We start from the raw sequence: 19,538 nt of genomic DNA, 5'->3' as shown, positions 1-19,538 counted from the left end.
ATCTCCATGATCCAGATGCTTCAGAAACTACTGTTGCTGTGGTAACCGCTAGCTCTAGAGTCAATCTCTCCAAACAGGAGCAGGTAAGAGAATGCTCTAACCGGGAGGACAGTGTTGATAATTAACAGGGTGGAAACTGGGTAGTGCTTCAAACTTTGTTTTATAATTAAAAATAACTCACAGATGAAGCGAACTCACTCGCCTACACCCTACTACACCCTCATTCACCCGCGTGAGCTTTATTTGGGATTTGACAGGACACCTGGAGATAACATCGTCTTGTTTTTTCATACTGAGACTTTCATCTCTACTACAATTTCTACTGATTAACATTTCCATCTCCAGACTTGGTATTATGTTTTCCTCTGTTGGCCTTTTCCTCTGTTGGCCAACTCGATGGGTTTGAACTTAATAGAAGAGCGCTATGGCTTCATTCTCCTAGCAAAACAACGCCATAGGACTCTTCTATTAGGAGGTTTACCACTTACTCTGAGTTAACTAACTCTTGAGTTTTCACTAAACCCTTTTTCTGGAACATCCCCCTGGGGACCCAGAAGATGCTGTTTTCGCTCTGGGCCAACAGAACCACACCAGATGGATCCACAAATAACTGAGCGTCTGGCCTCTTGAACCAGGTATGCCGGTGTTCGGCAGTAACCACAGCATCCATGTGAGAATGTTCCACAGTAGAGTGGAGAGAACCTGCTTATGAAGGACACAGTCTATGGGAAATCTGTGTTCCCTCTCAGGATTCTCCAGCTTTTCCAATCATCACTCCGCTGCTCAGACTCTGAATTTGTTTCACTGAGAGCTTTTGTACTTTTATACACTTTATTCCACACTTTTGATAAGAAACAGGGTTTTATTATAAAGGAACAAAAAGAAAAATCAGTACACTGGACGTCAATGCAGTGCTGAGGCTCCGCCCTGTGTCGATATTTGGATGCAGTCGTCTGAAAGTAACAGCTGTGTGTTTGTTTGTTTTCTCTGGTATGCTGGGGATGCTGCTGACATATACACAAACTCACCAGGTTATCCAATCAGCATATTTCCAATTACGGACTTGTTTATCCGAAATAATCCAAAACATATTTTTCATTGTCATTTCATTTGTTCATTTGAAATACTCTTAAAAAATATTTTCCATTCGGCCATTTATTACAAAGAATCTGAAATGTATTTATCATCTGGAGCAAGATGTATTCCAGATAAAGAGACAAAAAAAGACTTGAAACTTTTATACAGACACTGTCTCACCGTATATAACATATAGAACCATATATATCTATATCTATATATATACATATGTCTATATCTATATATATATACACACACACACACACACATATGAGAGTGTGTGTAGAGAGCCAGGAGAGGCTGTTGAGAAATGGTCAATGCAAACCACATGCCACTGTGTTTGTTCCATATGATTTGCTGAGCCAGACATAACACATTAGCGTGTTCGGTCCAGGGAGGCAAATTCAGCTTCGGCAGAGAGATTGATTTCTCCTGGTGTCTGAGTGAAGTTGGCAGGAGACCTTTCACAGTTAAAATCCTGATATGGTTCAGACTCCTCAAGTGTCTCAGACAGGAACCAAACACTGAGCGTAATCAGGCTCCAAACCACCAATCTTTCCCCTTCCTGCTTAGACAGCGTTAAGCGACAAATGACTTCAAAGTTTAAACACTTTGTCAGTACCGGTGAAAAGGCTGTAAACAGCGCGACATGACTTTGTCCAAAACGCCGATGTACAATAACTAGCCTCTCCCCAGCTCTGTGGGTTCAGAGGAGGTGTCGCGTTGAAAATCAGTTTTGTGCAGTGTCATGTCTAGGGTAAGAGCGCGGGTGCCGGTGCAGGGCAGGGGTTTTACTAATTGAAAAACTGGTTGTTTCTCGCACTGTGTGAGACACGTGCTACTCTCTGCTAAACCAGGTGTTTGTCTGGGGCCTTTATGGGGTAAAATCTAGCAGCGAATTGCATTCATACGAGAGTTTAGGGTTTGGTTTGTCTGAACGGAAAATCCACGCTGCACTGCAGTCCATGTCTAATTTTTATCAATACACATTTTTGTTTAGAGACGGTGTCCTTCAAATTCAAATATATAAATCAATATGTAAATGAATAAATGAGTGGACTTCCAATAAGCTTTTATTAAGCTAAGCTGAAATTAAGCTTTTTATTCACTATACCACTTAAAAAGGGCAATACACACACACACACACACACACACACACACACACAAAAGCAAAGCCAGAACGCTCTCCCATTTTTATTAAGTGAAATAGGTATTCTCTTATATAAACATATAAAACAAACGTCTGAAGATTCCTTAAATACAGCATATCTGTACACGGCTTTTCTACACAGTTTAACGCAGTGCTTAAGTGTGGTTCTCGCTTTTAAACCCTTCAGTGGTAGATTCTTGGCTTTAGAACAGGGCCGAGAGGCATTCTCAAACACGCAGCCAGCGGTGCAGCAGGAAGAGGGGCTATCACACGTTTAATGGCTTCTAGATGCTTAAAGTGCCCGGCGAGAGAGCACTCCCTCCACTTTACATAAGGAACTCAGGGGCTGTTCACAGTTATAGGACCAGGCCTTGGATGGTTAGCAAAGACAGAGTGTGTATGTATGTGTGTGTGTGTGTGTGTGTGTCCATACACACTAACATCAGCACTATATCTGTTCAGATCTCAAGGTAAACAGTGAAACCTGAGGGCCCCTAATGCCAGGAGAGAAAAATGTCACTTCACAAAATCCAGAGACTCAGACAGACAGTACATTCTGCTGATTTCGTCGTCTTTTTAGACAGTTCGATGCACGTGTGCGTGCGGAGCCGGGCTGGGAGGCCTGCCATCGAGTGGGACGTGCTTAAGAACTCTTACAGCATACACCTGTGGGGAGAGGGGTGTGTGTGTGTGTGTGTGTGTGTGTGTGCGTGCGTGTGGGGAGACTGCATGCCTCAGGTCATCCAGAGACAAAGGAGAGACACATCTGGTAACCCGACCCGCCCTGGACCTGATTGAAAGCAGTGGGGCTTGCAGGGTTGCATGTACGTGGACGCAGTCGAGGGGGAGAAGATTCCAGAATAAACGTGTGTGTCTACAATACTCTAAAGGCTGGGTACTCTTGCTTGGTCTCTGTGTCTGCAGGAGTAATGGCAAGTGTACTGACAACGATTGGAACGGTTCTGATTCTTTAGGCCTTTTCATCGTTTCACCTAACACAAACAAACGTAAAACAACTTCGAACTCTCACCAATGTTTGTTACACACAAGCTTAACTGCCCACACCCACACCATAGGCCTCCAGAAGAGAAGTGTTCAGAACAGAAGACTAAAATTCAACGTCCACTTTAAAACAAGGCCAAAAAGGAGTACAGACAAAATGCAGGGAACGACAAATCGGATCACTGGGGGAAAAAAAAAAAATCGGTAAGGACACTTTTCGCTTCGCGGTCGGGTGCTTTGTACCGCTTGAGACAACACCAGAGGTAGGAGCAGAAAAAACCCAAACAGAGAACAGTGTAACAGCCCAGCGTCACCACGAGTCTCTCAAATGCTCTGGGAGGGAAAAAAAAAAAAAATCAGCTTTCGATCGGTGAAAACCATTTGAGGGAGAAAGGAACGTGACCCAGCATCCGTTTGACTGACTCCAGGTCCAACAGAACCGGACTCAGGCAGCGCAGTCTACAGAGTAATGGTGGTCTGTGTATAATTAGGAGAAACCCAGTGTCCATGGAGACAACTACATTTCCCAACATCTTCAACACTGTGGCCCCTCTCCCCCACCCCCCACACACACTTTTTTATTTATTTTTTTTAACAGAAAGTGTACCACATCAGTGCGCGGCAGGCCAACCTGCAATATCCAACTCCTGTAATCCAGCACAAGCCGCTCCCTTAGACAGCTCTCGTTTTTCAGCAGGCCAGGCATTAAGGACCTCACTGTCACCCCCTCTCTCTCAGTAGTCTCTCCGTTACGCCAAGCCTGCGTGTCAAAGGTAAAGGCAACTCAGAACGTCACTGTCCACCGCAGTGACCTTCTCCAAATGACCTCCAGTGCTCTCAGAGCCTGGCACAGGTCAGAGGGCACGGCCTCCCAAGCTCCCTCACGCGTCTCTCCGTTCTCTGGGCGTCGGCACGAGCGTGTTAAATGTAATCGTCGTCCACGGGCTCGCCGCGCGTGTCGCAGTAGTGGATGAAAACGACCACCACGCGCTGGAACACGCCCCGTCGCGTCTGCCGGCGTTCCGAGATCTCCTCGCCGACGGTCTCCATGCAGATGTCGGCGGACAGCTGGCCCTTACGCCGCGGGGCGTAGATAGTGGCTGAAGCAAGAGAGAGACAAACGCAGCGCAAATTAAAGCGGAAGGTTCTGGAGGCAAAATGGGTTACTCCCATTAGCACAGGTTAGTCATATTACGGGAGATGTGCTGAAAGCCAATGATCCAGATGCGTTACGCCAAAGTGTGTGGTTGAGTTTGGCTTTGTTTATGTACGCTGTGCAGAATCTATTGTTCCACCTGAATTCTGCTAAAGAATTCACAGAATCTGTCCTTAAAAACACACGTACAATCAGAAGTAAAACAACAACAACAACAAAAAAAAAGAGAGGACATTTAAAAACACGACTTCTCAAAGACGGACAGATCCTCCGTTGTCACGAGCGTTCGATAACCGTGAATAATAGCTAACTGCAAATAGCTCTGACAGTTTTACTGAACCGTTTTAAGTTTTGTTTTAGAATCGCGGCGCTTTCGGGCCACTTACTGCTCTCGTCGTCCTCGAAGTCATAACGGGCGTAGCCGTTGGGTGGGGAGGTGCGGAGAGAACGCAGCCACGGGAAGTCGGTGATCATGGAGTAAGGAGCACCGTCCACTACTCCTACAGAAAGGAGCGGAGATGGACGGAGACGCAGAGAGATGAAAGATGAGATTACATTACAGTACATACAGTACACAGGGTGTTCAGAGAATAAAGAACCAAATCCGTTCTATGAACAATAACATACACAGAGTGGCCGGGGGCTGATTAGAAACAACACTACACTGACACTGTTCATTAAGAATTAAATCCATCAGCCTCTACAGAGGACTTCCGACATGGGAAAGCAGATTTGGGAAATGCATGTAACTGTAATTCACACACACACACACACACACTAGTGAGAGTCTATTTATAGCAGAGAGGCCAGAGGATGTGTGGTGTTCAGGGACAGTCACAAAGGGCCAATAGCGGTTTCCTCTTACCCTCTAAAGTGTAGATGTCTCGCCCCCAGGGGTAGTTGGGATACTTCTTAACATCCTCTTCTGTCCGTGTGGCCTCAGGGAAGAACTCGTACTTGATGAGTTCTCTGTTGGGAAAGTTGAAGTGTTTGTTAATGGTGGCTTGTTGGGAAAAGGAGAGAGAGAGAGAGAAACTGGTGGGAGGCACTGAATGGCGCCCTCTGCTGTGTGCAGCAATGCTCAGACTACCAGCAGTCACAATCAAAAAGAGAAAAGAGCACCATCTGCTGGACAAAGCCTGCATTACCCTATCTGTATTATGAGGACTGCTATTCATAATGGGTTTGTGCTGACATTTTAGTGACACACAAGTGTTGGGGGTGGAGCTGTAACACTCCAAAAAATCAGCAATGTTAAAAAAAAAAAAAGAAATCCACAATAACAGCTGCTCCACAAATTTCTTTTTCACACAAACTGTAAATAGAATTAATTAAGGGGAGAGGGCCTGTCAGGGAAGGCGGACACACACACACACACACAGGTGTTGAAGTGATCAGTTATGGGTAGAAGGCCAAACTGTTCGTGCCTGTGTCACTCACTTCACTAGTGAATGTCTGTGTACTAAAAAAACAAACATAACCAGTCTTAAGTCTTAACTTACTGACACTATACCAGACAATAAACTGTCTTCACTTACTGGCCACTACACCAGACAATAAACTGTCTTCACTTACTGACACTATACCAGACAATAAACTGTCTTAAGTTACTGACACTATACCAGACAATAAACTGTCTTAAGTTACTGACACTATACCAGACAATAAACTGTCTTAAGTTACTGACACTATACCAGACAATAAACTGTCTTAAGTTACTGACACTATACCAGACAATAAACTGTCTTCACTTACTGACACTACACCAGACAATAAACTGTCTTCACTTACTGACGCTATACCAGACAATAAACTGTCTTCACTTACTGACACTATACCAGACAATAAACGGTCTTCACTTACTGACACTATACCAGACAATAAACTGTCTTCACTTACTGACACTATACCAGACAATAAACTGTCTTCACTTACTGACACTATACCAGACAATAAACTGTCTTCACTTACTGACACTACACCAGACAATAAACTGTCTTCACTTACTGACACTACACCAGACAATAAACTGTCTTCACTTACTGACGCTATACCAGACAATAAACTGTCTTCACTTACTGACACTATACCAGACAATAAACTGTCTTCACTTACTGACACTATACCAGACAATAAACTGTCTTCACTTACTGACACTATACCAGACAATAAACGGTCTTCACTTACTGACACTATACCAGACAATAAACTGTCTTCACTTACTGACACTATACCAGACAATAAACTGTCTTCACTTACTGACACTATACCAGACAATAAACTGTCTTCACTTACTGACACTATACCAGACAATAAACTGTCTTCACTTACTGACACTACACCAGACAATAAATGGTCTTAACTTACTGACACTATACCAGACAATAAACTGTCTTAACTTACTGACACTATACCAGACAATAAACTGTCTTAACTTACTGACACTACACCAGACAATAAACTGTCTTCACTTACTGACACTATACCAGACAATAAACTGTCTTCACTTACTGACACTATACCAGACAATAAACTGTCTTAAGTTACTGACACTATACCAGACAATAAACTGTCTTAAGTTACTGACACTATACCAGACAATAAACTGTCTTCACTTACTGACACTATACCAGACAATAAACTGTCTTCACTTACTGACACTATACCAGACAATAAACTGTCTTCACTTACTGACACTATACCAGACAATAAACTGTCTTCACTTACTGACACTATACCAGACAATAAACTGTCTTCACTTACTGACACTATACCAGACAATAAACTGTCTTCACTTACTGACACTATACCAGACAATAAACTGTCTTCACTTACTGACACTATACCAGACAATAAACTGTCTTCACTTACTGACACTATACCAGACAATAAACTGTCTTCACTTACTGACACTATACCAGACAATAAACTGTCTTCACTTACTGACACTATACCAGACAATAAACTGTCTTCACTTACTGACACTATACCAGACAATAAACTGTCTTCACTTACTGACACTATACCAGACAATAAACTGTCTTCACTTACTGACACTATACCAGACAATAAACTGTCTTCACTTACTGACACTATACCAGACAATAAACTGTCTTCACTTACTGACACTATACCAGACAATAAACGGTCTTAACTTACTGACACTATACCAGACAATAAACGGTCTTAACTTACTGACACTACACCAGACAATAAACTGTCTTCACTTACTGACACTACACCAGACAATAAACTGTCTTCACTTACTGACACTATACCAGACAATAAACTGTCTTCACTTACTGACACTATACCAGACAATAAACTGTCTTCACTTACTGACACTATACCAGACAATAAACGGTCTTCACTTACTGACACTATACCAGACAATAAACTGTCTTCACTTACTGACACTACACCAGACAATAAACTGTCTTCACTTACTGACACTATACCAGACAATAAACGGTCTTCACTTACTGACACTATACCAGACAATAAACTGTCTTCACTTACTGACACTACACCAGACAATAAACGGTCTTAACTTACTGACACTATACCAGACAATAAACTGTCTTAACTTACTGACACTATACCAGACAATAAACTGTCTTCACTTACTGACACTATACCAGACAATAAACTGTCTTCACTTACTGACACTATACCAGACAATAAACTGTCTTCACTTACTGACACTATACCAGACAATAAACTGTCTTCACTTACTGACACTATACCAGACAATAAACTGTCTTCACTTACTGACACTATACCAGACAATAAACTGTCTTCACTTACTGACACTACACCAGACAATAAACTGTCTTCACTTACTGACACTATACCAGACAATAAACTGTCTTCACTTACTGACACTATACCAGACAATAAACTGTCTTCACTTACTGACACTATACCAGACAATAAACGGTCTTAACTTACTGGCCACTAGACAATAATAACACAGTCTTCACTGAATGGCTGTTTAAACTGAGACTACACCAGACTGACATAGACCTCACTCACTAGCATATATTTAAACTGACACTATACCAGATGATAAGAGTCTTCACTCACTGGTCTATGTTCAAACTGACATAGGAGTCTTCACTCACTGGCCTGTGTTCAGACTGACTCTAGATCAGACTATAAGGGTCTTCACTCACTGGCCTGTGTTCAGACTGACTCTAGATCAGACTATAAGGGTCTTCACTAACTGGCCTGTGTTCAGACTGACTCTATACCAGACTATAAGGGTCTTCACTCACTGGCCTGTGTTCAGACTGACTCTAGATCAGACTATAAGGGTCTTCACTCACTGGCCTGTGTTCAGACTGACTCTAGATCAGAGTATAAGGGTCTTCACTCACTGGCTGATGTTGGCGATGGTGTCCATCCAGCTCCTCACGCGTACTTTGTTCCTGACGTTGGGGGGGTTGCTGAACTCGTGGATGATGCCGATGTGATAAGGGTACGGTCCACTGAACAGCCTCTTCTCCAGGGCCAGGGAGTCAATCTACACACGGAGAAACACACACACCAAACTCCCCAATACACCTTCTCCACCAGCAGTGTGAAAATACACATTATTAATAATAATCATTTTAAAAAACACGGTTCTGAAATCTACGCCGTAACGCTGCATATAAACAGCATTCTGGGTAAGTGTCTGCGTCGGCCGACAGAGGAAAGATGAGCCTTGTTTTTTTCACGCTTATTTTAGCCCTTACCTCAATGTTTGTCCATGCAAATATTTTAACCCGTACAAACCTATACACACAATTTAGTCATTCTGTGGAGTTTAATGGGCTTTTTTTCCCTAGAATGAGCTGAAAACCGACTTAAAGCAACGCTGGTCTACCATGTAATTAATAGCAGAGGCTGTGTCCTCGGTACATTTCCAAATAAACAGTTTTTACAATACCACACGGATATAAAAAAAGACCTAATTCTTGCCACTGCTTGGTATTTTGATTGATGTGTAATGTAGGTGACACCTCTCTCATAAGCCCAGACTTCTACACTCACCCAAACGCCTGAGAGACGTGAGCGGGTCGTAAATAACAGACACAGCCGATCCTGATACACAGCCCCATGTATTTTCTGTTTGTCAATTACTAAAGGATATTTATCACTAAAGGATACTGATAACTAAAGGATACTGATTACTGATTGATCACAGAAGGATATTGATTACTAAGGGAACATTTCGGGGCTGTGAGGATGATCATTTATGACTATTGACCACAGAAGGATATTGATCAGTAAAGGCTATTGATCACTGAAGGATACTGATCAGTAAGGGAACATTTCGGGGGTGTGGGGGTGGGCCTGACCTGCTGCATGGGCCTCATGTAGATGATGCGGTTTCTCTCCGGCGGCATTCGCAGGATCTGGTCCAGAACCTGCTCCATGTCCAGTTTCTTACACTGGGCGTAGTCAAACCGGTTCACAATGGGAGCGCTCTCCACCTTCAGGTGCTTCAATACCCTGCAGCGTGTCGCTGTGGAAAAAACAACAACAACAACAAATTAACAGCTATGTGTGACCGAGTCTGTCAGGAACATTAGGAGATCAAGACTGAGTTTGTTAGGGGTTTCGAGAGATCGAAGACCGACCTCTCTAAATAAGTTGAGCTGGACCTTACCGTGGACGAACATCATTTTGGGGCAGTCTTTGAGCACCAAGTCCGTAATGCCGCAGTTTGTCAGTGTGATTCCCACAAGGTTTTTGGATTTCAAAGTCAGCACCTGTGAGGTGAGAAGAAAATAAATGTAGGTTTGTCTCGCAGGCTGAGGTCCCACTGAACTTTGACTCTCACAGGGAGTAAAATCTGGAGTCATGCGCCCTCTGTGCTTTGACTCTCGTAGAGAGTAAATTTTGGAGTCACGCGCCCACCTGAACGTGATCGTCCTCTGTCACGGGGTCACTGGTGCTGGTGGATTTATCTGCTGTGCGTTTCCTCTTCACTGCCAGGCGGGGTTTGGGTTTCGACAACTCTACGAAGAGACAAACCAGCACAAACTCCCTCAGCTACCTCTGTGTTATTAACGTTCTTACTCCTGGGCCAGTTGGCCACGCCCACACAGACACCTTGTGGTTCCCTGGGCTCCAGCAGTGAGAGAGACCTCTATCTTGACATCTGTATTACAATACTCTTCACGGAGAAACCCGCGTGAGTAAACCATAAGGGCATACCCCTCTGAAAATATACTGCTTAAAATCGCAGTATGACCTCGTCCACCAATCTTTCCCATCCAGCCTTCTCTGTCCGAGACACAAAACAGTATCAGTGTTTAAATCCAGAATCTGAACCTTCTGGAACAGGACTGAGAAGAAATGCACTCGGTAGAGGGATGTTAACTAGGACAAGCACAAATCTTAAACTCAGAACACACTATACACAACACTACGCAATACATCACTGCACAACATACACAGCTTCACATTAAGCTTTAAAGTTGGGTCAAATAATCATCTTCTAACTATCAGAGTCTCTGATTTGTGACCTTGTATGGACAGTACTAACACACTCACCATGAGTTTGGTGTGAATATTATCTCTCTCCACAGCATAGCTCATGTGTTAAAATGTTGAGAATGGGCCTGCAGTCCAATGTAGAAACGTGTTACAGGTAAACTATGATATATATATAGATATAGGGAAGCGTTCAGCCACCCCAGTGAGAGCTCCATCTGTTCCTACCACGCTCTCAAAGGTCACACAACAGGTTTCGACCTATGACCAACTGTGCTTTCTGTCACACACACATGTGAGAACACGGTTAAACCCAAACCCGGGGACCGGACTGACCCGTCCTTCTCTCCTTACCGGACTCGCTCATCAGCGGAACCGAGGACAGCCTGCTGCGTGCGCGCGTCACCGGTCGCCTAGGAAACCCGTCCCTGGAGTTCCTGTGTGCGGGTTCCGCTCCCGCACTCGGTTCCGGTACTGACCCCGGAACCCTCTCGTTGTGTCTCTCAGACGATCCCTGAGTCCTGGGCGGGGCTTCTGTCCGCCCCTCCTCCCTGCTTGTCTCCTCAGAGCCAGGTCGTACGACCCTTCCGCTATCGCCCCCTGGTGGCTGATTCAGCCCTACTCGAGTCCTGCCCTCTGGGCCTTGGCGAGCTCGGCTGCAGGTGCATCGAGCCCTCACCGTCCCCTCCCCTCCTCCCGCCGCCCCGCCCTGCTCCTCCTGATTGGCCGAGTCTTCCCTCCATCGGATGGAGCAGACGCACCCCCCCGTGGTGCAGCCCCCGCCCCCCCCGGTGCCGTCTCTGGTCCCACGCTCAGGGTTCTCGGTGGCGGCCTTCATGTCGGCTTTGATCTGCTCGCTGGTCACCTGACACGCCTTCTCGCAGCTCGCCTCCTGGGGCGGGGCCCCTCGCCGACGCAGGGGCGTTTTCCCTTTACCTGTTACGACAGTCAAACGTAATCAGCTCAGTGCCGACGAAACACAGCACAGGTCCACAGTGCACATGCATCCAAACCAGGGCTCACACAGGCATCACTGAATGAAAATCAAGCACTCTTTTTTTCTAGCATCAGCTGTCCATTTTCAAGAACTCCACACAATACAGCCTGTTGCTGTATAGTCCAATTTCCAGCCATGCTGCCCTTTTGACGTCTCCCCTGGTCTAACACATCTGATCTAGTGAATCAAGCACTTGGTCATTATCTGATCAGCTGACTGAGGTGTGTTAGAGCAGGCAGAGATGTACAGTGTGAAAGAGCTACGAGACATCACCACCAAAAAAAAAAAAGAGAGAGAGAGAGAGAGAGAGCGAGAGAGAGGAAAAGAGATGAGGCAGTTCAACTGCTGTCTAGCTAAACCGTGGTTTTGTTCGTGGAGTTTGTACTGGATAGCAGATGTAGAGGCATATGTGTTTCCGTTCACTAGGCCATTGGTGCTTTGCCAACTCTTGTGTTTGGACAGAAAACGGATTTTAAATAAAGCGTTGGATGTTTTGAAGGCTCACTGCTGTGTGTGTGGGTGGCCAACTCCTGTGTGGGCTCCTTCTTCTCCCGTGTCTCTGCTTCATCAGCGTAGCCGAGCTGGGACCTGACTGGACCATCATCCTCCTCGCTGTCCGAATCCGACATCACCACAGGCTGCGTCTTCACTGCCGACTGTACTCCGCTGGGACCTGACACACACACACACACACACACACACACACACACAGGCAGAGAGAACAGAGAGGTCGAGCCAGACGTCTTAATCCTGTTGAAACGCTCTTTCATGCAGTTTCACGTCTCAGACCTGCTTGCTCTTCATCCATGTCCACTGCCTGGGTACTGGCCTGACTGGGATGCTGGGACTCCGCCTCCTGACTGGCAGCTACAACCACTGGCTCCGCCTCCATATTCTCTGGCTCCACCCTCTCCGCTTCATTCATCTCTGTGTGGGGAAATGTCAATCTCTCAGCGTACATAAAACACACACACACACACACTTAAACCTAACCTACATCCATGTTTACATATACACTTACACAAATGCGTACCTCTAAAAAACACGAACAGTACAATGATAGTGGGTATCATACAACGCCGTAATATCAGATAAGTATACATTTTGCGAGTATATACATCATTTATATGCCACTGTATTTCAAGCCGTGAGGGGGGAACTACCTTCGGGCTGGCGTGGTGGTTGTTGGGGTGCATTTTCCACCTGAGCGTTGTTGTTGTTGTTGTTTGGTGGCTGGATGTTTGCGTCATTGTTGTTGTTGTTGTTGTTCTGATGATTGTTGTTGTTGTTATTGTCGTTGTCATTGTTGGAGTTTTGGTTGCTGACCAGAGCGGAGGACACCCCTATTCCAGTACCCGCGCTGAGGCCCACGCGAGCGCAGCCCTACGGGAGACGAACGTCACAACCAAAACACACGGCCGTCAGCACACAGTGTTTACACCGCATACATCCACACGGCAGGAAAACTCAGCGCAAGCATTACATATGCCGGAAAAAAAAAAAGAAGTCATTTTTAGGACTTTAATGTCTGCATGAAGCATATTTCGTCTGAGACACAGTGGGGACCAGTAAAACGTCAATGGCCTGTCTGTAATCTGCCATGTGGGGTCTGAACACAGCTTCACCCAGTACCAGCAGACTTTTCCATGATGCAGGATTTGTCACTGGGCCAGTTTTCTGCGGCCCAGTCACAACCGTCCAACTGGAAACACGTCTTAACTGCTCTTTCTTACTGGGCAGATTTGACTTCTGACACATTTGAGAAACGCCACCGGACTGTGGAACGTCGTTCCCAGGTGTGTGTGTGTGTGTGTGTGTGTGTGTGTGTGTGTGTGCGTGCGTGCGTGCGTGGACTGCGTGGGGCTGACCTTGGGCGGCTCACGAAACATCTGGTCCAGAGAGATGAACTCCAGGCTGGGCAGCATCTCGATGAACTGGCTGAAAGACTCCAGTTTAATGGCGTGACAGCGAACCAGTGTCAGGTCCACCAACCGGCTCCAGCGAGAGTGATCTAGGACAACATCGATCACATCGATGTTAATCATAAACGCATCATTAGTTAACGCAGAGAGCAAAGCACAAATCACTGTTAATCATAAACACATCATTGGTTAATGTGGAGAGCAAAGCACAAATCACTGTTAATCATAAACACATCATTGGTTAACATAGAGAGCAAGACACTGTACAGAGTGAACAGCATCAGAGATCTCCTGTCAGAGACACCTGACGGATATTACACTCTGGTACACAAAGACAGCAGGACAGAGTGACCTATACCACAGTTATTCAATACAGCAAATAAAGAGAAAAAAATTCATCCAAAATATATCATTTGTATTTTTGAAATGTTTGGCATATTTCACAGATACTTTGGTATATGCAGAGGTAGACAAGAATGAAAACAATTATTATATGATAATGACAACTCCACAATTATTATTCATGCATATACATATACACACACACACAAACACACACATATACACAAACATGTGAGATCTAACAATGTGAGAACTAACAGGGAGAGGTTCTGCTCTGTTCCATATATGGACCACAGTGTGCACCTGCTGGTCTACAGTGGCTTTGTGTTGCTTGGCTGTGATTTTGACATTCAGAGACATAGGCACCCACAGTGACCCCTCTGAGATGCTTTCCTCTGAACATCACAGATGCACAGCTGTGTTTAACAGCCGTCTGCTCTGTTCTGGCTTTCTCCAAAGCCAAAGAAAGATGAAACATACACTAATCAGATCAAACTACTTTCATCCACTGTTCAGGAGTCTGTGTTCACTGTGAGCACGTGGTTCACTGAATGGATGGGTTTCGGAAAAAATCGACACCACGGACAGCAGTTCTGTAACGTTCACGGCGCACAGTTCGGTTAGAGACACGGCCACTGAGGTACTGATCCGGTTCTGTGGCTGGTTATTGTTTTAGGCTGCTGTCCTATTCACAGTCTGTCTATAACTGTCCATTGAAATGAACTGAAACGCATGTGTAGAATCCACTCACACTTCAAAATAAAGACTCGTTCTTCATTCTTTTCACTATTTCCATAAAACTGTGCTGAACAGCCCTACTCTGAAGATCTGTGCCGTTTTAGCTTTGATAGATTATAATATAAACAAACAAACAAAAAAAAAGTTGCTTTGCAGTTGGCGGATGAAACGGTCACATTAAACAACCAGCCGATGCTCTCTGTGCAGGAGAGCGTCTCTAGGAGAAGAGGAGTCCCTACCTGTGACCCAGCTATGTGGATTGTGCAGATGTGGGCAGTTGTAAATGACCAGGTATTTTATGGAGGGGAAGACTTCATTCACCGCCTTCATCCCGATGTCAGTAATGATCCCGGGGTTCTCGATCACGTCAGCCAGGCCGTACTTCACCAGCTCCGTATGGCTCATCTTACCTGCGTGGGAAAACCGAAGGTCTTCACTGGGCATCTCTCGGAACGACACACGGTTAACAAAAGGCAGGAAGAGATGACGCTCACGTTTGCTTTAAAATGTCTTCAGGTGTTTTCCAAATCCCTGGTTTTAATCAAGCTCTCGATCTGAGCTATTTCAGGGCCTTGTTTATCGTTTAAAAATGAGTGCACATCAAATCTACTCACACTGTAACAGAAACTCGTCGACGTATCCGAGGTGCAACGTCTCAAACTGGGGGAACTCCAGTTCCGCCATCTTCAGCGCGGAGAATACTCCATCTTTGGTTAGGGAAGGCTGGATCCGGACCTCGTGCAACCTGACAGACAAAATGATCTGACTCACAGCTCCTCTCGGAACAACGCTGGTTAAAACACAACGCCTGTGATCGCTTCAAACACAAATGAAAACACAGCTTTCCTCTCTTACCTCCGTGCAGCGGTGATGATGAGATAGCCCAGGTCGACTTCAAGCGCGTTTTTACAGGCACCAAATACGATCGTGTGCAAATTACGAAAACCCCCTGCGAAAACACGGACGTCTCAACGTCAGAACGACAAACAACCAACATCCCATTATCCTTCAGACTGCGGACCACGCTCATGTAACAACCCTGACCATCCTCCAGGCAGCGGGCCATCCCTCCCCGGGCCAGTGCCCCGGCCTTAACACCCTCCCCACCCCTCATCCGTGCTGGGGCAGATTCACAGGGCTCTTCTCACCTGACCTCCAGCTGTCCTCCACCACGTGCTGAATAAGTCCCCCCAGGAAAGGCACCCTAACCAGCTCCAGCTGCTCCAAGTTACGGGCGGAGGCCAGTCCCGTTACCAAGGGAACATACTTCAAGGAGTTTGTGGGGCCGGCGCAGTTTCTCATGACGAACGTTCGCAGACTCACGCACAGAAAGTCTTTGAAGGGCTGCGGCCTGGTGAGACGAACCCATTTCAGGTACAGGTGCCGTAGCATTGATATACACGGGATCTCTGGCACGTTCACCCCTGCGATACCACAGACGGTAGATGACCTTAGATTCACCTGGACACTCAAACGCAAATGATTTTTTTCCTTTTCGGTAGGGTTGGGGCAACTACCACTTACCAACGAGATGCAGAGTCTGGATTTTAGCTGCGACGGGAATAGTGAGTTTGTTCTCTGGAGGAATGGGAAAAGCCCCATTCCGGTTCCTAAACTTCCCTAAGATGTGGACCTGAGGCATGTAGTTCCAAATAGCCTCCACCAGCTCCAGGTGAGACGTCTCCACCCCCTGAAACAGGCACAGGCATTGCATTTAATCCACTAATTAACAAAACTGCATTAACCTAAAAAACAGTCTGTTAACGCATCTAGCGCCAAGCTCCTAAATGAGTCCGAACTGCAGAACACTCCAGTGGAAACGGTGGTGCACCTATAGAGTACATTTGTGTAAAAAGAATTGTAATGTTCTCACCAGCAGGTTTGGACAGGCCTGCAGGGCCTCCAGAACACCAGGTATACTGAAAGCTTCGTAGCCCCTGACTCTCCTTCTCTCCAGGTAGCGTGGATGGAGGCCATACAGCTGCTCCAAGTCCGGCATCTTCTTTAACAGCATGAGAAAGCTGGAGTCTGTGAACCCTGTTTTAAAGTCCCAGACGTGTAAACGGGCGTTGAGCTTGAATGTGTTCACCTCAAAACACCAAAATAACTCTCCAATAGACTTCATTTTTCACACCAAGTGTCTAGTTGCTGACCAAACGTAGAACATCCACAAAACCTACTGTGGAAAATAGATATGTGCTTAATGGCTCCTACTATAAGTTATGACAAGTTAACATCTTCACGTGTCCCCATATTTGGCAGGTCAAATAGCACAATCTACTAAAACACATCAGGGGGGTGTTCCAGAAAGCAGGTTTAGTGAAAACTCAGAGTTAGTCGTAAATCTCCTAACAGAAGAGCCTTATGGCTTTGTTTTGCTAGGAGAATAAAGCCATAGAGCTTTTCTATTAGGAGGTTTACTACTTACTCTGAGTTAACTAACTCTGCGTTTTCACTAAACCTGCTTTCTGGAACACTCCTCAGTATGTAATCAGTGAACCAGTTCACTGGACCTTTCCACTGCAGTAACACCCCGAACAACTCAACCCAATTCGTTAAAACAGTGCTGTCATTCTGCATTGACCTAGAACTCATCCTTCTGCTCTGTCAGTGGGCGCTGTGCCTACCTGATGGCATATACTCCCACCAGCGGCCTGCACACAGGTCCACCACCTTCACCACGCGCAGGTACAGCGTCACCGCCTCACGCAGTTTACGAGACAAACACTCCATACACATAATGTCCTGCATGGGCAGGTAACTGTGCAAGACAAAAAGGGAGTTCAGTTTTATCACGATTGCGTCACGTCACAACGTCCGGGCTACATAACGTCTCACCTTTTCCGGCTTTAAAAAGAAAAACGGTTTATAGGCACTGTGCTTTCAGAAATCACAGGACGCATTTAAGAAGCATGTCCCGTGTCTCTCTTAGAGGCGGCTTGTGCCAGCGTTTCGTTTTAAAGGTTTAATCTCTAGGACTAACCGGAATATGTGGCAGAGGACCTCATGGGAGAGTTCGTTGATGTAATCCTTGGGTTCCTCTGGTTTGACAGGGTTGTGTAGTCCCCCTCCCAAGCTCTGCGTTTTGGTAGACTTCCGCCTTGGCCCCATCATGTCCAGGGCAGTGAGATACTCAGACTGGGGAAGGCAACACACCCACTCCCTCACACCCTCAGCTGTTTTTCCTCAGGCATGCGCGCGCACACACACACACACACTCACACAGTCTCGTGTCACGTCTATAGAAGGACAGATCTCCTGGAAGATCAAGAAAAGACCAACAGACACTTCACATATTTAACATTACAGAAGATTACGTTACACAGATTAATCTCGACCGGATGGTACAAATATCGCATTTCTTCCACTGAAACAAGAAATATGTCGAATTTTATGAGAAATATCACAAGTTATTTGAAAGAACACTCAAATATTAGTCCTATGTATGGATTGGGGTACTTTTTTTCAAGTCATCAACGCTATAACGTTATAACGAAGTAACGGTTACACAAATACCTTAGAAACAAACCAGAAAGATTTCTGTAACGATCTGTGTCAGCACAGACGTACCAACACAAGTCAGCTGGCAAGTTAGCAAGACTATGTGAAAGCTGAAAAGCAACCAGAAAAGACGCAGAAATTGAGTCCGAGTATTTAAAAACATTGGGACATTACACGTTTTACTACCGAGTTTAGGACAGACTAACTGTCTATTAGCTACAGTCCGTACTGACTAACGCATTTAAAAGGATGACACAATTGATATGAACTAAACACAACAGGCTGTTTACAGCTAGCTGGGAAGCTAGCCAGCAAGTTAAAGACAAAACGCTGTAGCAGCATCAAACCGGTGAGCACAGCACAGGCATATTGCATAAATGCTAACAACGCAAAACGTCCATCTCCTCAACTACTGGTTACACACGAGGAAAACGGTGCCATCAGTTCCTTTCCAAAACAGCGTGGTCACGTTTGCTGGGCAGATATCGGGTGAGATTACTATGCGGGTAAATCTAGCTAGCATGTGCTAGCACTTCAGTTAGGAAACAGGGTTGATGACTGGCTAGCTTACCTAGCTAAGCTATCAAGCTACATCCCCACCCGTGTTCAGTGCAAGTTAGCAAGGCCTTTTTGTAGCAGGTGTGAAATAGCTTAGGATGAATGTCCACCGCTGTCAATTATCTAACTTGATCCGGGAGTGAATCAGGATTGGTAAACCCGTGCCGTTCAGGATTAACGCACGTCAAGAAACGATGCGGACAGAACCCTGGCTGACTTTGTTGATCTGTGACTAGCCCCAAATGCTCTCTTGTGTAGCTCATAGACGTACTTCCGCCATTACCATTGCCACCCCGCCCCTTTACATGACAGTGACCAATTGATTCGCTAAACTTCAGTAGAGGGGATTATAAATGGGTGGAGTTACTCCCCTTCAGACAGAACCACAGAATTATGAGTTAAATGAGCCTTTAGGTTAAAGATCCTGAAATGAAAAGAACCGTCCTTTCTGTAGCTGCCCTTGGCTGGATTCCTTCATAAAGTCATCAGTGATTATTTGAAACTGATTATAAGTTTGAATTAAAATGATTTCTCCCTGTCACACATGGAACGGTTTTTTTTCTTGATCTGATTTTTCTTAATCCTAATTCTACTTTTCTGTCTCTATAA

At 45.4% G+C, this 19,538-nt stretch overlaps 1 protein-coding gene across 1 annotated transcript; it reads right to left on the bottom strand.

The window, feature by feature from the left end:
* Window positions 1-3,819: 3,819 nt before the first annotated feature.
* Window positions 3,820-18,155, bottom strand: fbxo38 (F-box protein 38). The gene is given in 20 exon segments (XM_030764777.1): window positions 3,820-4,329; window positions 4,772-4,885; window positions 5,251-5,354; window positions 8,765-8,910; window positions 9,731-9,897; window positions 10,042-10,144; window positions 10,293-10,393; window positions 11,226-11,833; window positions 12,397-12,541; window positions 12,658-12,795; window positions 13,032-13,251; window positions 13,737-13,879; window positions 15,110-15,280; window positions 15,485-15,615; window positions 15,726-15,831; window positions 15,917-16,294; window positions 16,395-16,560; window positions 16,744-16,907; window positions 17,498-17,631; window positions 17,854-18,155. Coding segments are annotated over 20 exon segments (3,549 nt in total). The 5' UTR covers window positions 17,985-18,155; the 3' UTR covers window positions 3,820-4,150.
* Between the last annotated feature and the right edge of the window lie 1,383 nt (window positions 18,156-19,538).

The sequence above is a fragment of the Chanos chanos genome, chromosome 2 (genome assembly GCF_902362185.1).
Source record: "Chanos chanos chromosome 2, fChaCha1.1, whole genome shotgun sequence".
NCBI classification, from domain to species: Eukaryota; Metazoa; Chordata; class Actinopteri; order Gonorynchiformes; family Chanidae; genus Chanos; species Chanos chanos.
Note: the sequence above shows the minus strand (reverse complement) of the source record. Positions and strands in the feature narration are given on the sequence as shown.